Genomic DNA, 14,252 nt, shown 5'->3' with positions numbered 1-14,252 from the left:
GTAATCATCAAAATTAAACAAAATAAACATTTGAAATATATGAGTTTGTATGTAATGTATGAATATAATATACAAGTTTCACTTTTTAAATGGAATTACTGAAATCAATCTACTTTTTTATGATATTCTAATTTTATGACCAGCACCTGTTAGCTTTTGTGTTTAGTTTTCATTCACCTCTTCTGGCTTGGTCGTTTCCATGCTTACTGACACTGTAGGACTGGACTTCTCTCTAAGGCACTTGACGATCTCAAACATCTAGAAGAATCAAAATCATATAAAATGAAACAAACAAACATCCTACAGGACTAAAAAATGTCTGTTTAAAATATGATTAGCTGTGAAAAATTAAAACTGACACAGGAACTACAATATCTTCTCTTTTAACAAAAGTGGACATTTTTTTCAATTGTTACAAAGTGTAGTAAGAGACTGAGATATGATTTCAGTTTAAACTTATAATGTTTGTATATAAAACAATTCTCAAAATAACTATGTTGTGTTTCTGCATACATCAAAATGCAACAGCAATTACCCCAAATTTGACAGGATATGGTACCACGTTATCTACAGCCTACCTGAAGAAGCCATATGACCATGTCTTTCTGAGCTTCAAGGGAAGGCAAAGTCTTGATTTTTGACAACAAGAGGAAGACTGACTTTCCTTGTTCGGAACCGACGACTGCAAGAACAGAACAGACGCTTGTGTCACAGAAACTAACCAAAGCTTTAAGATGTTTGGGAAATTATTAAAGTTGCTAACAGTGACTGTTTTCACTCACCGCGGGCTTTAAGGCTGAAATCAAAGGTCACTTCCTCCACAATGTTATTCTCAAGCTGTGTTTTCTCTTCCAGCAAAGCTTGACCAATCAGGTGCAGGGCCTGTGTGTGATTTGTGTGAATTCCCATGTTGCATTTGAATTCAGCAACACACTCATGAAAGGAAATATATTTTGTACCTTCTGGATCATGGCTTCGGTCCAGTGTGTTGGCTGGTCCTCCGCAGCTCTCTGCAGGATGTGTCTCAGGACATAAACAATAATATCACAGCAGAGGAGGCGCACTAAGCCGGAAAATCTTGGGCAAAAAGCTGGTGGCATCGGAGGACGCAGCGCTGAGAAATAAAAACAAACAACGCACTGTTAGTTCAGCTGAGCCATTACAAACTAGTTTGCAGGGATACAGCTGCCTTTCAGTCACCTTTATCATTGCCCTCCTGAGTTCTCCTCTTCTTTTGAGACTCTTCCGCCTGCAAAAATTCAAAAAAAAATAATAAATCCTCATTTAACCCAAAGCCACTCTACTCAAAGAGTCCTTTTAATCTCTGACACTGCACTACCTTGCTATGCTGAGATCTTGAGTAGTGGTAGAAGAAAGGATTAAACTCTATCAGACAATCTTTTTTTACTTCGTACAACCCGTGTCCCGACACACCTGGCTTTCTGAAAACAGACAAAGAATACACGGATTATAAAGCTACACAAAGATATTTTCAAGGCAACAAAACGTGCTGTTTTTTTTAATATATTGACATACTTGAAGGTAGCAACTTTAGTTATTACTGCCTCCAAGCCTGTTTCATGGTTTTCCTAAAAAACAAAATAAAAGAAACATCGTCAGCAGTTTTGTGACAGTTCCTCTCTCCTAAATGCCATCAAATGCATTTTATGACTTGTGAATTTAGGATAATGAAGCGTACATTCTCTGGTAGGTTTTTGACCAGGGTGCTATGAGCCATGGGCTCAATGCACAGGAGGTGGATGACCTCCCTCATCGTCACATCCTCTTTGGTGACCTGACTGATCCCAGGAACGTAGCGCTCACCTGGACACACAACACTGGTAAGATAATATCTTCCATTTTAAATTAAGTAAGACTGAAAACTTGTCAGAAGAATGTTAGATTATACCAAAGATGACAATCAGCAGGTACAGCATCTCTTCTGTCAAACGGTTCCACTGCATCAGCTCATCCTGAAAGTTTTGTTGACTTTTACTGTCAGAAGAAGCGTTGGAAGGACAAGAATTTTTATTCCTGAACAATTAGTCTGGTTTCACTTGCCTGGTCTTTGCTCAAACGACTTCCATTGACATAGTCAAAGAGCTCAAATCTCAGCAGAATCAGCATGAGGAAGTGGTTGGGGTCCATTTTGGAAGCAGCAATCTGTAGAAGACAGAAAAAGTTACATATTTTGTCACCCTGCAAAATCAAAATGTGAGCAACAAAAGATAAAAACGACAGCTGACAGCACATACCTGCAGCATGATAATATCTTTGTCATACATCTCATCTCGGCATTTTACATCCTGATAGTAGTAGACCTGTTTATAGAAAAGTGTCAATCATTATTCTGAGGATGACAGATAAAACATAACGCAGTGAAAGAAAGAATGTCGTTTACCTGGCTGACCAGTGACAGCCCGTTTCTTCGCCACATTTCTGCTGAGACCTGTGCAGCCAGAACCACACAGCGCAAAGGATGCTCTGCGAGCAGAGTGAAGTCATAACTCTCCTGCAAAAAGGAATTAGTCCCAGTGGCAGGAGTTAAAATGAGCATTTGCTTGTTGATAATTCTATATTTGTTTATGTATTAGTTCTTGAAAGAGGTAAATAAATAATCAGCTTTTCTTTTTTTGTGTTACTTACAGCATTATCAAGACGTTCAATAGACCCTGCCTTACACAGAAGTACATACAGACCTATGGATCACAAAACGCTACTAAGTTCTCTAATTTTTTTAATTATAAATTACTGCTCATCTCAAATTAAAAGTTCTCCTACCAGCCAATAGCCTGGAAATGGGCAGGTGTATGCTGACTGGATCCTGTGAGACTTTATACGGACGGACATGGAGGATGTGTTTGCACATGTAGTAGTCAGTGGCCTCTTTAAGGAAGGGCTGGTTGCTGCATTGCATCAGGACTGTGTGGCACTCCTTAAAGGCGAGCAGCAAGATCTCATCCTAAAGGGAGGCAAACATAACATCAAACTGAAAACAGCATTTTATTTCCTCTCTACTTCTGCTCATATGAAGCGCAGAAACAGGGTCCTGAAAACCTGCATTAAATTAAAAGCTTTTTAGCTTTATGCCACCGTTTTTGTTTTTCTTTTCATTTTGTTTCAAATTGTTTTCAGATAATCAGTAGAAATATTCACATTTGCTGGTGATTTTTGTTAACCAGAAACACAAAATCAATTTGCATGAGAAACAAATTTATTTAGTTTTAGAATAAATCGATAATTTCACAGAAAATGATGGCAGCAGCTCACATCAGAAGAACACCAGTCCTGAAACATGGCAAGAATGTGCCGGAGCTGAATCTGGAGAGTAAAACCAGCTTCCCACTCTGGCTCCACCGCAATATGTTGACCGAGCTGCCGCTTCACCTCCTCCATCCCCTGTTAACGAAAGCATAAAGAATAATTTAACATCTGGTTTGTCAGATTAACATAATGTGGTTACATTCCAACAATCAAGCTGATCTTATCTAAAGAACAAACTGAATGTAGTAGTTTGTACCTGCATGCATTTCAGAAACCCAAGAAAGACCTTGAATCCCTCCAGGAATTGTTCCCGCAGCTCCTCAGTCCATACTGATGGTTTACTGATTAGAATATACCTGAGAGGCGCAAATTACATTTAAGATAAAAACCTGCAAAATCTAGGCACAAAAATATAAAGAGTTCAAACTTAATGATTACCTGAGGTCGTGAAAAATAACCTGGATGCGTGAGAACTTGTCAGAGTTGTAGCCCAGGAAGAAAAAGTGATTGCTGCCGTCGAGATGTTCCCGCAGCAGCTCCATGACGGTGTCAACAATCACTTTAATGACGTTACACTCTTCAATCAGCTGCCTGGCCTAAGAGAGAACAGATGTGGAAGAACAGAGATGTATAATACTTTAAAGTATCAAAGTTTAGATTGAACAAATTAGTAAAATTGAAAAAAAAAACACATGGTGGAATCAGTACACAAGCAAGGCTGTTCAATGAATAATGAATATGAAACAAATGTAGGTTAAAGTTGATACAAAACAGACCTTTTTGGATTTATATAATGTTTGAAAATGTTAGTCATCTTAAACGAGATCAGCTCTGCCTATAAATAGATGTTATAGCACTGCAACTAAAAGTAATATGCAAGCTAAGCACAAACTCATGCTGTATAAATTATGTAAAAATAAGAAATAAGACTCACCAATGTGGGAACAGTAAAGATCTGAACAGACAGAGCTGTGATGGAGATACTCCTTTCATGATCATCATTGATAAAGTCCTTCTGGAGCTGCTTGTAGTACTGAAAAGGACAAAATTCAAACAGATCAATTAAAAACAAATATATATATTTATTCAAAAATAAGTTAGTTCTTGCTTACCTTTGTGAACTCAATTGCAAAAAGCCTTTTGAATTCAGCATCCATTAGCATGCTACAGAAAATCAGCTCGTGTACAATCTTGCGAGCTCCTTAAATAAGAAAGAAACATTTCTGATTGTTGAATTTAATCGTTACCAAACTTTGATAGGTAATATTCCAGCACAGGGATTAACTTGCCTTTGTACATCCTGGCATCGTGCAGCATGAGTCTGCTGATAAGACAGGGTCTATCTCTGTCTGCGTTTGGCTCCAAGGCCACCTGGCAGAAGGCCTGCCTGAGACCATCTGCAGAGGACACACAATCATACAACAAGGTAAGAACAAGGATGCAGATGTGACGATACCTATATACTTATCAGTGATTAAACTGTTATGTGTGATTTATGCATGAGTGTTAGGAGATTGCAGCACCTGAGTAACCAATGATCTTCTGGAACCAAGATCCAAGGCGGAGCGCAAAGGTTTGATGAGCCATTACAGCGGCATGAAGGATCTCCACACGCAGAGGCTGCAGGGAAATGTGCTCCGAGTTGGACTGCAATACAGCACAGGAACCTCTTTGAAGTGCAGCACTTATTGATTAGGTATTTTTTAAATTATGATATAAAAAGGGAGAGCCAGAGGAAAGGGTTTACCCTGATCGATTCTTTTGCTTGCTGGCAGGAACGAAAGGTTCCTCGTTTCACTGCTCGCCGACCCTGTTCAACAAATAACCGTCAATACAGAAATGGAGAATCTGCTTTCAATAATCACAGCTTAAAATGACCCCAGTTTTCTTTTGTAACAGCTCAAAGTAAAAGTTGTATGAACATGGAAGAAGAAAATACCTCTTTGTCAATAAGTGCTGTGTGTGTTTGTGCTTCAGCCAGACCGCACTGAACTGAACGCTGCAGGGTGTAGATCACGTGGTCGTACGAGTGGTGCTCATCGTTGTACAGCACGCAGTAGTAAGCGTTTTCTTTTGCCCTGCAAGGATCGAGAAATACGCGGTTCAAATTGAGTCGAGGATGCCGCGTTTTCACCTGATCTGAACGGGCCATACCGAGGCTGGAGCTCAGCTGGGAGCTCAAAGTTCTCCTCCCACACCAGGAAGTCTGTGACGTAGCGCAGCAGTATCCGGAACAGTTTCTCAGCACGCTCGTATAACTCCGGCTCCAACATGCAGTCATCCTGCACAAAATTAAAAAAGATAATCCATGTTTTTTTTTTTACTTGAACCTTTTTGTCAAGCTGTAGTCCCCTAAATTAAATCCTCGCTTTCTGTTTTATACGCAGCAAGTCAACGATGTGGGAGTAAAATGGTTAAAATGTTTTTCTTAATAAGCAGTAAAAGCTGCTGACCTTTGGACCATCAATATCCAACCCCATAGGAATAAACTTTCCACAAAACATCACAGTATTTATCTAAATATCTCATTTCACAGGCAAAGCAAGCTAAACATTTTCACATTGTACCACTGAGAATGAGCACTGGGATCAAACTAAACCCTGAAGAACAACAAGTCTGACAGAGAACGGTGGGTTTTTTATGTTTACAGCGAACATGCTGCTGTGCTCGTGTGATGTACAAGCGTTTGTTAAGCACAGGTCTGGGTCTGGTTTAGCAAACACAAAGCAAGCTGTTATTCTAACACTAGGGATGTCAACGGGACCACCTGCTGTTTACGGAAAAAAACAAAAAGCAGCACAAAGCAGTGGCACTATATGTCTGCTCACAAGCCCTGAGCATGATCTTATCAGAGCTAACCTTAAACACAGTCATGAGCAAAGAGAGGCCTGGCAAACATCTGCTGAGAGCCAAACCAGCAGGCTTCAGCAGCTGGAAACTGAATCTATCCCCGCACAGTTCGGTAACTTTTAAGAAGCTGCAGAAAAGTTATTCTTAACCAGACTTTCCTAAATACAAGTTGAGTTTTCTCACTTGGCGGCGGTCTGCACAGGGCTTCGTTTTTTTCTTTTTCTGAGTCATTCGTTCCAACCAGGACAGCAGCATTCATTAATAAGATGGGAAAATAAGCACTCTGGGGTTCACTGACACGGAGCGGGACACGACTCCCACACCCCTTCTTCCTCTCTGTTATGCAACTCACCGTTACCATGGCAGTGGCTGCTCCCGGGTCGTGTTTGGAGCAACACGGACCGATCTTCCAGGCTTCGACGTCACCGCAGTCACAGAACCCCCCGCCTGATGATGCATGCATCTGGGGGAAAAATAAGCAAACAAATTTATGAGTCATTGGGAGCGAGCTAATGGATACACACAGAGGTAATTAGGTGTTGTTTAGCTGGGAGAGGGGGGTACTGTGCAACACTGAGGTTACAACAAAAAAAACCTGTGTGTGACTATTAACCACAGGCCAAAAATAAGTTTTTAACATATTGTACACAAATGTGAAACAAGTGTAACAAAAGAAACTGACACGAACAAAGCAAGGATGCTTAATATCTAAACATCAAATCTTCAAGAACTTCCCAACTTTCAAGGTGGGAGGTTATACAACCTGCTAACTACATCAATAAATTTAGAGTGAACATAAAATGTTTAAATAAACACCAACCTTGTAGCGATGGCTTTTGTGTACACTATCCTGGAAGCAGTCCATGCAAAAGACACAGGTGGGATCTATTGCACAATCCCTGAAATAAGATGAAAACTTTTATTTCGTATTTGGATTTTCAGCAAAAGTCAAGAGAACGATGCCCTTTTGGATCACTGCATCGCTCAAAGCTGTTTTTAACCTAAACCTAAAGTGAAAAATCTATATCCATTATATTTTTTAGTGTCTATGTTTGCTCATGAGAATAAAAACTTTGAATCTTTATTTTAGGGTAACCCTCACTCACTGCTATAATACAAAATAAACATCATTTCAGAAGAAAGAGAAGAGGAAATATCACAAAAAGCCAGTCTGAATCTAAGAGAGTGATTAAATTTCACATCACACAGAGTTGGCAAAATACTGAAACCTAACTGAGCATACTCATTAACTATTCATTATCAACACTTAGCCTAAATACTGTGTTGTTGCAGCGTAATTAGATCCCTGACAAACTAAAACCTATTGAGGCCAAACTATTGTCACTTGAAGTACTGGATGATTTAAAAAAAAATAACATAAATTGTGCAATTCTGTCTTTAACCTTAGAGGATTCAGGGTGTGACAACCACATGCATTTGTTGTATCATGTTTGAAGAAAATAAGGAGCTCATGTGGTCAAATAAGAGCTGGTGTTTATCCCCTGCAATTAAAGTAATTTCTATACGCAGCAAACTGTGCTTTTTATTCCCCCCAACCCTACAGTAAATTAGTGTAGTTGTGACTTATTACAGAAGCTCAGAGGGGTCATTCAGACCTGCAGGAGTAGACGGTCTCCCCCTCTTTGAACACTCGTCCGCAGAGCTGAGAGGAGGTGCTGCCCTGTTTGAGTTTCTCCAGGCCATCTTCAGGGTCTTCCCCGAACAGGAAGCACTCCAGAGGGTAGAGCAGACGGCTTTGTGCGAGCTCCTCCTCTTCCTGAGGGCTGCACTCCTTCTTCAGGCAGAAGATCTGCGGCACGTGCTCCTTCAGGTACCGGAGCAGCTCGGCTCTGCAGTCTGCAGCCTCCAGCCATTCCTTAGGAGAGAAAGACCAGGTCGGACTACTGCAACACAATCCTCATCACGACGTGTGTAAAACGTTCCCTTTTAGAGACGCATCATAATTATTGGTGCTATTTCAGCAGAAGCAATTATGTTTCCAGCTTTGGTTTCATTAATTGGATTAAAGCTGACAGAAAAAATTGTAGGTATGTAATTAGACATACTATTATTTTTACACTGACTACTTCTAAATTAAACCGTATGAACTGGAGATAAATCTACATGAAAATAATGATAATTTGAATATTCAAATCTAATAAAATATGCTATACATCTTAAGAGAGACCCTTCATGACATCATATAATGTTTAAAATAAATGTGTCTCTAACAGGAGACGTGAAAATGCAAATCTTCAAACCTTAAGAGACTAAAAGGTTGGCTTCAGATTTGCTTTCTAAATGGTGCAAAGCAATAAAATCATGCTAGTGGCTCCTAATGAACACTGTGCAAGGACACTCAAATTACACCCAGCATTAAATCTGTTTAATAAGTTATAAGATGGATACATTATTATATCACATTGCGATTACGATTGTGAAACTAAATAAGCATCAGATAGAATACCTTGGAGGTGGCAGGATTGGTTTTACTTTCACACTGATTGTTTAAAAACAACACAGAGCCTCACTGAAAACATCCGGGACCTGATGCCCAAAATCTACAAAGTCAGGCTGAACTGCGTTGGACAAAAGCGACCACTAAAATCATCACAAACCGAGAAACTTACTGCCCCAAATTCATTACAGAGTCACTGATGATTAGCAACAACATAGCATCCCTGATGCTAGTTAGCTAGCTCCGGGAGCTATGGGCTCGGTAAGTGCAGTATTTTCTGTCGCGGAGCGGTCAAACCGTGTTTATACGCAGGAATTAACGCATTACGCTCCGGCGTGTTGTCCCCAGCTCACAACAAACACTGTCAACTCTATTTGCTTTTGAGAACATCCTTACCTTGCTGAGCTGCAGTCCGTTTACGGGCTTCTCGCTCTCCGCCATATTCCGTTTGCCGTAAAGGAGCAGGTCGGCGTCCAAAACCCCCCAACACACCGACGCGGCGCTGCAGTGAGGAAATCCAACCGCTAGGGGGCGGCAGCACGGATCGCCTACTCCTCTCCTAATGGGTGACGAATGCGGCAGAGGTCAAAGTTGAATGTTTGACAGAGAGCTGAAAATGGATTCCATATTTCATGAGAAAGTAGGACAAAACATTCAACCTGGGGCGTTTAGCTGCGCGTGTTTACGCTCGTTTGCTTAGAAAATGTCGGCACTCGTGTCGCCGATCGGTTTAGCGGCGTAAAGGAGCCGCTGCCGGGACGTTTCTGTCGGTGTTTGGCAGAGTTGTTGCACAGGCTGCTAAAATGCTAATTCACTTGCATGTCAGATGTTTGTGAAAAGTTTCTGTTCAGCTGTTAGCAGCCAGTCAGAATGCCCCGTGATGGTCTCAGTTAAGCCGTTATTGCATTATTAGCAAACAAGCTAGCTTAACCATCTGTTGTTGAGTGATGCCGTCCAGCTAACTAATAATCTGGTGTCACTTTTGTTTTGGCTGAGCATCTTTTATTCCAGCAAGCTAGATAAAATGAAACAAAGCTTTTATAACTGTACTACAGTGTTGTTCTTCAGGTTTTGACACTATTAATCCTTTTACTTGCAGCAAGAGGGCTCCCTCTGTGCCCAGCACTGCCTAAACAACCTCTTGCAGGGTGAGTATTTTACTCCTGTAGATCTGTCCTCTATTGCTCATCAGCTTGATGAAGAGGAGAGGATGAGGATGGCAGAGGGGGGGTTATCCAGTGAGGAATACAGGACCTTTTTACAGGTGAGAACAGGTGGAGGGCAAATGCTGTTTCAGCAGCGGCTTTATTAATGTTATAAACAGCATGTTTATGTTGTTTTATTTGATGAATTTGTTCATAGCAACCATCTGGGAACATGGACGACAGTGGGTTCTTTTCAATACAAGTATGTTTGCAAGTTCTGCCTTTTCATAGCTTCTAAATACTACATCAAGTCCCTCTACATGTTAGTGATGTCACTTTTCTGTCAATCGATGTTTTTCCAAGGTAATTAGCAATGCTCTCCGAGTCTGGGGCTTGGAACTAATCCTCTTCAATAGTCGGGAGTACCAGAGCCTCATGATAAATCCAGTGTAAGGTTTCAGTGTGAAAACTTTACAGTGTAAATGTCATTTTTTTTAAGTTGATGCTTACTTTCATGTTTTAGAAATGAGAAAGCCTTTATTTGCAACTATAAGGAGCACTGGTTTACTATACGCAAACTTGGACAGCAGGTATGAGGCGCTGCTTTATGTTTTCAATCATCCTGTTTTTATTGTGGTGAGAATAATCAATGATGTTCTGTTTTGACTGCAGTGGTTTAACCTGAATTCACTCCTGACTGGACCAGAGCTGATATCAGACACATATTTAGCACTTTTCCTTGCACAGCTGCAACAAGAAGGTATTATAAAATCGCTGTATATGCACAGCATATGTAGATTTTGGACTGCAGCAAGATTAATGAATGTGCATTTGTGCAGGCTATTCCATATTTGTGATTCGAGGAAATCTCCCTGAGTGTGAGGCTGAGCAGATTCTTGGGATTATGAGGGTTCATCAGCAGCAGCGGCCCAGGCTCATTGGAGAGGAAGAGGCCCAGACTAGTGCAGGGTATGTATGTGTGCGCAGTTTGTCCTTGATGTTCTAATTAACCTTTTTGACTCGCTTGTGGCATCTGACTGTATTTTTTTTTTTTTTTTACTGTGAGCAGAAGGTCAGCTGCTGTGGGCCAGACAGAGATGGGTTTTGGTGTGGAGGATGAGGTTGTGGATGAAGACGAAGAGCTAAAGAGAGCTCTGGCACTCAGTAGACAGGCCATGGATGTGGAAGATGAAGATGCTGATCTTCGCAGAGCCATACAGCTCAGCATGCAAGGTAAAGGATGAGCCATGCTTAGGTTTCGAAGCATATTTCTCTTCAAAATTGAAATTACAAGTGTGCAAAATCAACAAATCATTGACTTCATTTTTTTTGTAGGAGCAGCACTGAGCAACAGGTCTTCAGAGTGTGAATTGGAAAGCGTAAAGGCAGAAAGCCAGCCTGCAGGGAGCGCTGCTGGAGGACAAAAAGAAAGCCAAAATGAGACGCTTACAGCTGAGGAGCTGAGGAAGAGGAGGCAAGCCTACTTTGATAGGTAGGATCAACACATTAACTGCATTATTCTGAAAATAAAAGCTCTGCAACCACCCTTTTTGAAGAGAATAGAAAACTTATACGTGTCTTATGATGTAAATTCTCTGTGTTTACGGTTTAGACAGCAGCAACAGGCTCAGCCAAACATTCCTCAACAATCAGACACACATTCAACAAGTGATTCAGGTGAGCAAAGCTGACTCACAGTAACACAACTTGTACTATAAATGTGTGTTTGTGTTGTGAAACATTAACTTCCATCTGCTCTTTTCCAGGATCAGTAAGCACCGGCTCTGAGGAGGACCAACAACAAAAGCCTAGCCAATAAAATTGTGGAAGGTTTGTTTGTGTTGTTTACCTGCAGCCTGGATTGAAAACCCCTCACGGGGGTTAGCTTTGCTCCCTCTTCTAACCTTTTGCATATGCAAACATAAGGGCAGTCAGAAGGCTAACACGTGGTTCCCCCCCACCTCCCTCCGTTAGTTTGCTGACAGGCCATAAAGAAGAGAACAAGAAAAGGGAGCACTTTAAGTGAAGCTCTGAGTTTGAGAAAAGTGTGACCACTGGACTCAAGAGGACTCAAGATGCAGTTAATCCAAGCTTGCGATTGCCTTTTTACCATGGCGCCTTCTATTTCTATTGTATACAGTTTTTTATTCCTGTTTCTTTTCTTTTTTTCCAAAAACCATGGAAAGAAATGACATACAGAGGGTATGTTTACGTGTTAGGGGGGTGAAAACATGGCGAGACGGGCATTCTGTGAAAGCAATACGAGACCAATGTTTAGATGAAAGCTTTAGACCTAATGACGAAGCCTCCTGCTCTCGTGTTGGATTCGGGTTTGTGCAGCACGAGAGCAACCGAAACACCCAACCCATCGGAACATCATTGTAGTTTTGTAATAATTCAGTCATTTTTGTTGCACTGCGCCAAATTCCGTTTCAGTCGGAAACACTAAACGAACTGGGCTATTCATTGCTGACATTATCGACCCTTTTCACTGAGCATTTACGAGTGATCTCACAAGTTTTTTAGAAAGCAGTATATTTTTGATGTTCTTAGATGTTTATTTTCTTCAAATGTGCAAGCAGACATAAAACGATCCCGAAACAAAATAAGGGTGTTTTGCCCAGCTTGGGCCAAGCCGTTTGTTGACGGGAGACGTGTTTCAGCTGAGATGTAGGAGGAGGTTAAGAACGAACTCACTGTAAGTCTGCAGCTGATGGATCAGTACTTAGTGTGATCAGTTACTGCTAAATATGTCTGACATGTCCAGTCTGCCTTCTTAACATTGATTTCACTTATTTCTAGAATTTGTAATAAAGTATTTAGTGATACCATAAAGAAAATACAAAAAAACAAAACAAACATGCCACCTATAAACACCTCAGAAATAGCTGATCCCTTTACTCTTGCATGTCACAACCCCCAGAATACTTTTTGTAATTGCACTTATTTGACTCTTTTTGGTAATGTACTGTAAAAGCACATCAGTTTACATTTAGGTTGCCATGGGTTGAAAGACGATGTAAGTGTCAACTGATGGTCTTCAAAAACAATAGAGAAAATTGATATTGATCTTAATAAGTTGTGAAAACCGATCGGGATAAAGTCTCAGAAGTGTGCTGCAGTTTATACACCTCTGAAAACTTGGGTATCTTTTATCGCTTTAAGCTATACCCTGATTCTGTTTAACTCTGAAGGTTAGTATCAGGGTTTTTTTTGTGTTGAATAGACCACATTACAGCACTATCGGACTTAACTTTTCTGGAACCAGTGACTGTTACGCCTACTCAAAAGTTAAGGAAACCATGTGACGTTGGACCTGCCACGCTCTATCATTTCCAGGAAGATCTGATGTTTTCTCTGTTTGTCTTGATCATCTGTATATTTATTTTTTTTCAAATGCACTTGTGTGAGAGTTAAAATGTTGCTAGTCTGTTTCTTTTTCTTCTTTTTTTATCACTGCGTTGTTGTCAACAACTTCTTTCTTACAATAAGTACTGTTTTTATTTAATGTTTGCACAGCTCACTCTTTCATTTAATATACCGGTTCGTGTTCCAGGATTAAAGTGGTATTAACTCATGTCACGTTTGTCGTCACTCGTTTGTTATTTGATGGTTCTTGGGACATCAGCCCTGGAGAGGTGCTCCTGAATGTATGCTTAACACTAATAATAAAAAGAAAATGATTTTGAACTTTGTGGTGGGAGGTAGTAGATAAGCAGACTAGGCAGAGCTTTATTTTCCAATTGTAAATGTTTCATTTGCAACAGCAGAATAGGAAAAAGTGTACATGTTTCAGATGTGAGCATGTGAATTTGTATGACTCTAAACACTGATATAAAAAGTATAACGCCATATATAAGCAGTGAAAAGCAGCTGGCAGTGCATGTCTTATCTACAGGAATTGTAGACATTGGAAATATGCTGTCAGTTTTGGAAAAACTATCTTTAAATTGCACGTTTGTGGGTTTTGGATGGTAAAGTTTTGCACACAGATATACAATAACAGTGCAGGTTTACAGTATTCCCCAAAATTACAAAACACAACATCAAAATATTGGACTTGAAACTCATGCAGCACTGGTGAAATCTGTTTCCATTTGTTTTTTTCATTAATTCTTTAACTATAAATTTGGACATGTGTGTCTCCTGGCATCCATCCAGGGGGTGCTGCAGCAAAAATGCATCAAAAAAGACACATTTATAAAAAGAAAACCTGAAAACCCTGGTTGGATGCTGTCAACCAGTGCTGAGCGGCTCTCTTCAGTCCAAACAAATCATTTAAACTAAAAATAAAGCTCAAACCTCTAAGGGGTATTAAAATTTATAGAAATGTTTTTGTGGTTTTCTTACAATAGGTTTCTATGGTTTGATGAAAACTATAAAATACTGCCACACAAACGAACCCAGTGCTAAATGATAGCTAGATTAAAACAAGATGGAGGGAATATTTTGTAAAGGGGACGGTGATGACTAAAGGGGAGTTCTCACCCACTTATATTTTCTTTTGGTTAATGTGTAACCATCAGAGCACACTT

The 14,252-nt window shown here is 40.3% G+C and overlaps 2 protein-coding genes across 2 annotated transcripts in view; one reads left to right on the top strand and one right to left on the bottom strand.

Moving 5' to 3' along the window:
* ubr1 (ubiquitin protein ligase E3 component n-recognin 1) overlaps positions 1-9,117 on the bottom strand; it is a 17,416-nt gene extending 8,299 nt beyond the window's left edge. Inside the window, exons 1-28 of the mRNA XM_017418072.3 lie at positions 8,969-9,117; positions 7,731-7,990; positions 6,935-7,013; positions 6,467-6,577; positions 5,419-5,546; positions 5,204-5,342; positions 5,012-5,074; positions 4,788-4,911; positions 4,554-4,661; positions 4,377-4,465; positions 4,199-4,297; positions 3,703-3,860; positions 3,521-3,620; positions 3,271-3,399; positions 2,782-2,962; positions 2,647-2,699; positions 2,402-2,512; positions 2,256-2,321; positions 2,062-2,163; positions 1,910-1,973; positions 1,700-1,824; positions 1,537-1,589; positions 1,340-1,442; positions 1,201-1,249; positions 960-1,114; positions 783-882; positions 579-682; positions 178-258 (exon numbers count right to left, since the gene is read on the bottom strand). Of these exons, the coding sequence (XP_017273561.1) occupies positions 178-258; positions 579-682; positions 783-882; positions 960-1,114; positions 1,201-1,249; positions 1,340-1,442; positions 1,537-1,589; positions 1,700-1,824; positions 1,910-1,973; positions 2,062-2,163; positions 2,256-2,321; positions 2,402-2,512; positions 2,647-2,699; positions 2,782-2,962; positions 3,271-3,399; positions 3,521-3,620; positions 3,703-3,860; positions 4,199-4,297; positions 4,377-4,465; positions 4,554-4,661; positions 4,788-4,911; positions 5,012-5,074; positions 5,204-5,342; positions 5,419-5,546; positions 6,467-6,577; positions 6,935-7,013; positions 7,731-7,990; positions 8,969-9,013 (2,979 nt within the window). The 5' untranslated portion in view covers positions 9,014-9,117. The remainder of the gene's footprint in view (positions 1-177; positions 259-578; positions 683-782; positions 883-959; positions 1,115-1,200; positions 1,250-1,339; positions 1,443-1,536; positions 1,590-1,699; positions 1,825-1,909; positions 1,974-2,061; positions 2,164-2,255; positions 2,322-2,401; positions 2,513-2,646; positions 2,700-2,781; positions 2,963-3,270; positions 3,400-3,520; positions 3,621-3,702; positions 3,861-4,198; positions 4,298-4,376; positions 4,466-4,553; positions 4,662-4,787; positions 4,912-5,011; positions 5,075-5,203; positions 5,343-5,418; positions 5,547-6,466; positions 6,578-6,934; positions 7,014-7,730; positions 7,991-8,968) is intronic.
* atxn3 (ataxin 3) lies at positions 9,066-13,299 on the top strand. Its single transcript, XM_017414700.3, has 11 exons — positions 9,066-9,212; positions 9,672-9,836; positions 9,935-9,979; positions 10,081-10,166; positions 10,241-10,307; positions 10,390-10,477; positions 10,557-10,686; positions 10,787-10,950; positions 11,053-11,209; positions 11,330-11,394; positions 11,484-13,299. The coding sequence occupies exons 1-11, from the start codon at positions 9,168-9,170 to the stop codon at positions 11,534-11,536; spliced, it is 1,065 nt and encodes a 354-aa protein (XP_017270189.1). The 5' UTR covers positions 9,066-9,167; the 3' UTR covers positions 11,537-13,299.
* Positions 13,300-14,252: the final 953 nt, after the last annotated feature.

This window comes from Kryptolebias marmoratus, linkage group LG10 (genome assembly GCF_001649575.2).
Source record: "Kryptolebias marmoratus isolate JLee-2015 linkage group LG10, ASM164957v2, whole genome shotgun sequence".
Classification (NCBI taxonomy): Eukaryota; Metazoa; Chordata; class Actinopteri; order Cyprinodontiformes; family Rivulidae; genus Kryptolebias; species Kryptolebias marmoratus.
The sequence above is the reverse complement of the archived record's forward strand: the minus strand, read 5'-3'. Positions and strand labels throughout refer to the sequence as shown.

Bases quoted from the DNA above. Each gene is read 5' to 3' on its own strand.
- atxn3 (XM_017414700.3), top strand. From the start codon at position 9,168: ATGTTTGACAGAGAGCTGAAAATGGATTCCATATTTCATGAGAAA. The intron at 9,213-9,671 runs GTAGGACAAAAC...TTTTACTTGCAG, and splicing joins ATTCCATATTTCATGAGAAA to CAAGAGGGCTCCCTCTGTGC. The intron at 10,687-10,786 runs GTATGTATGTGT...TACTGTGAGCAG, and splicing joins GAGGCCCAGACTAGTGCAGG to AAGGTCAGCTGCTGTGGGCC.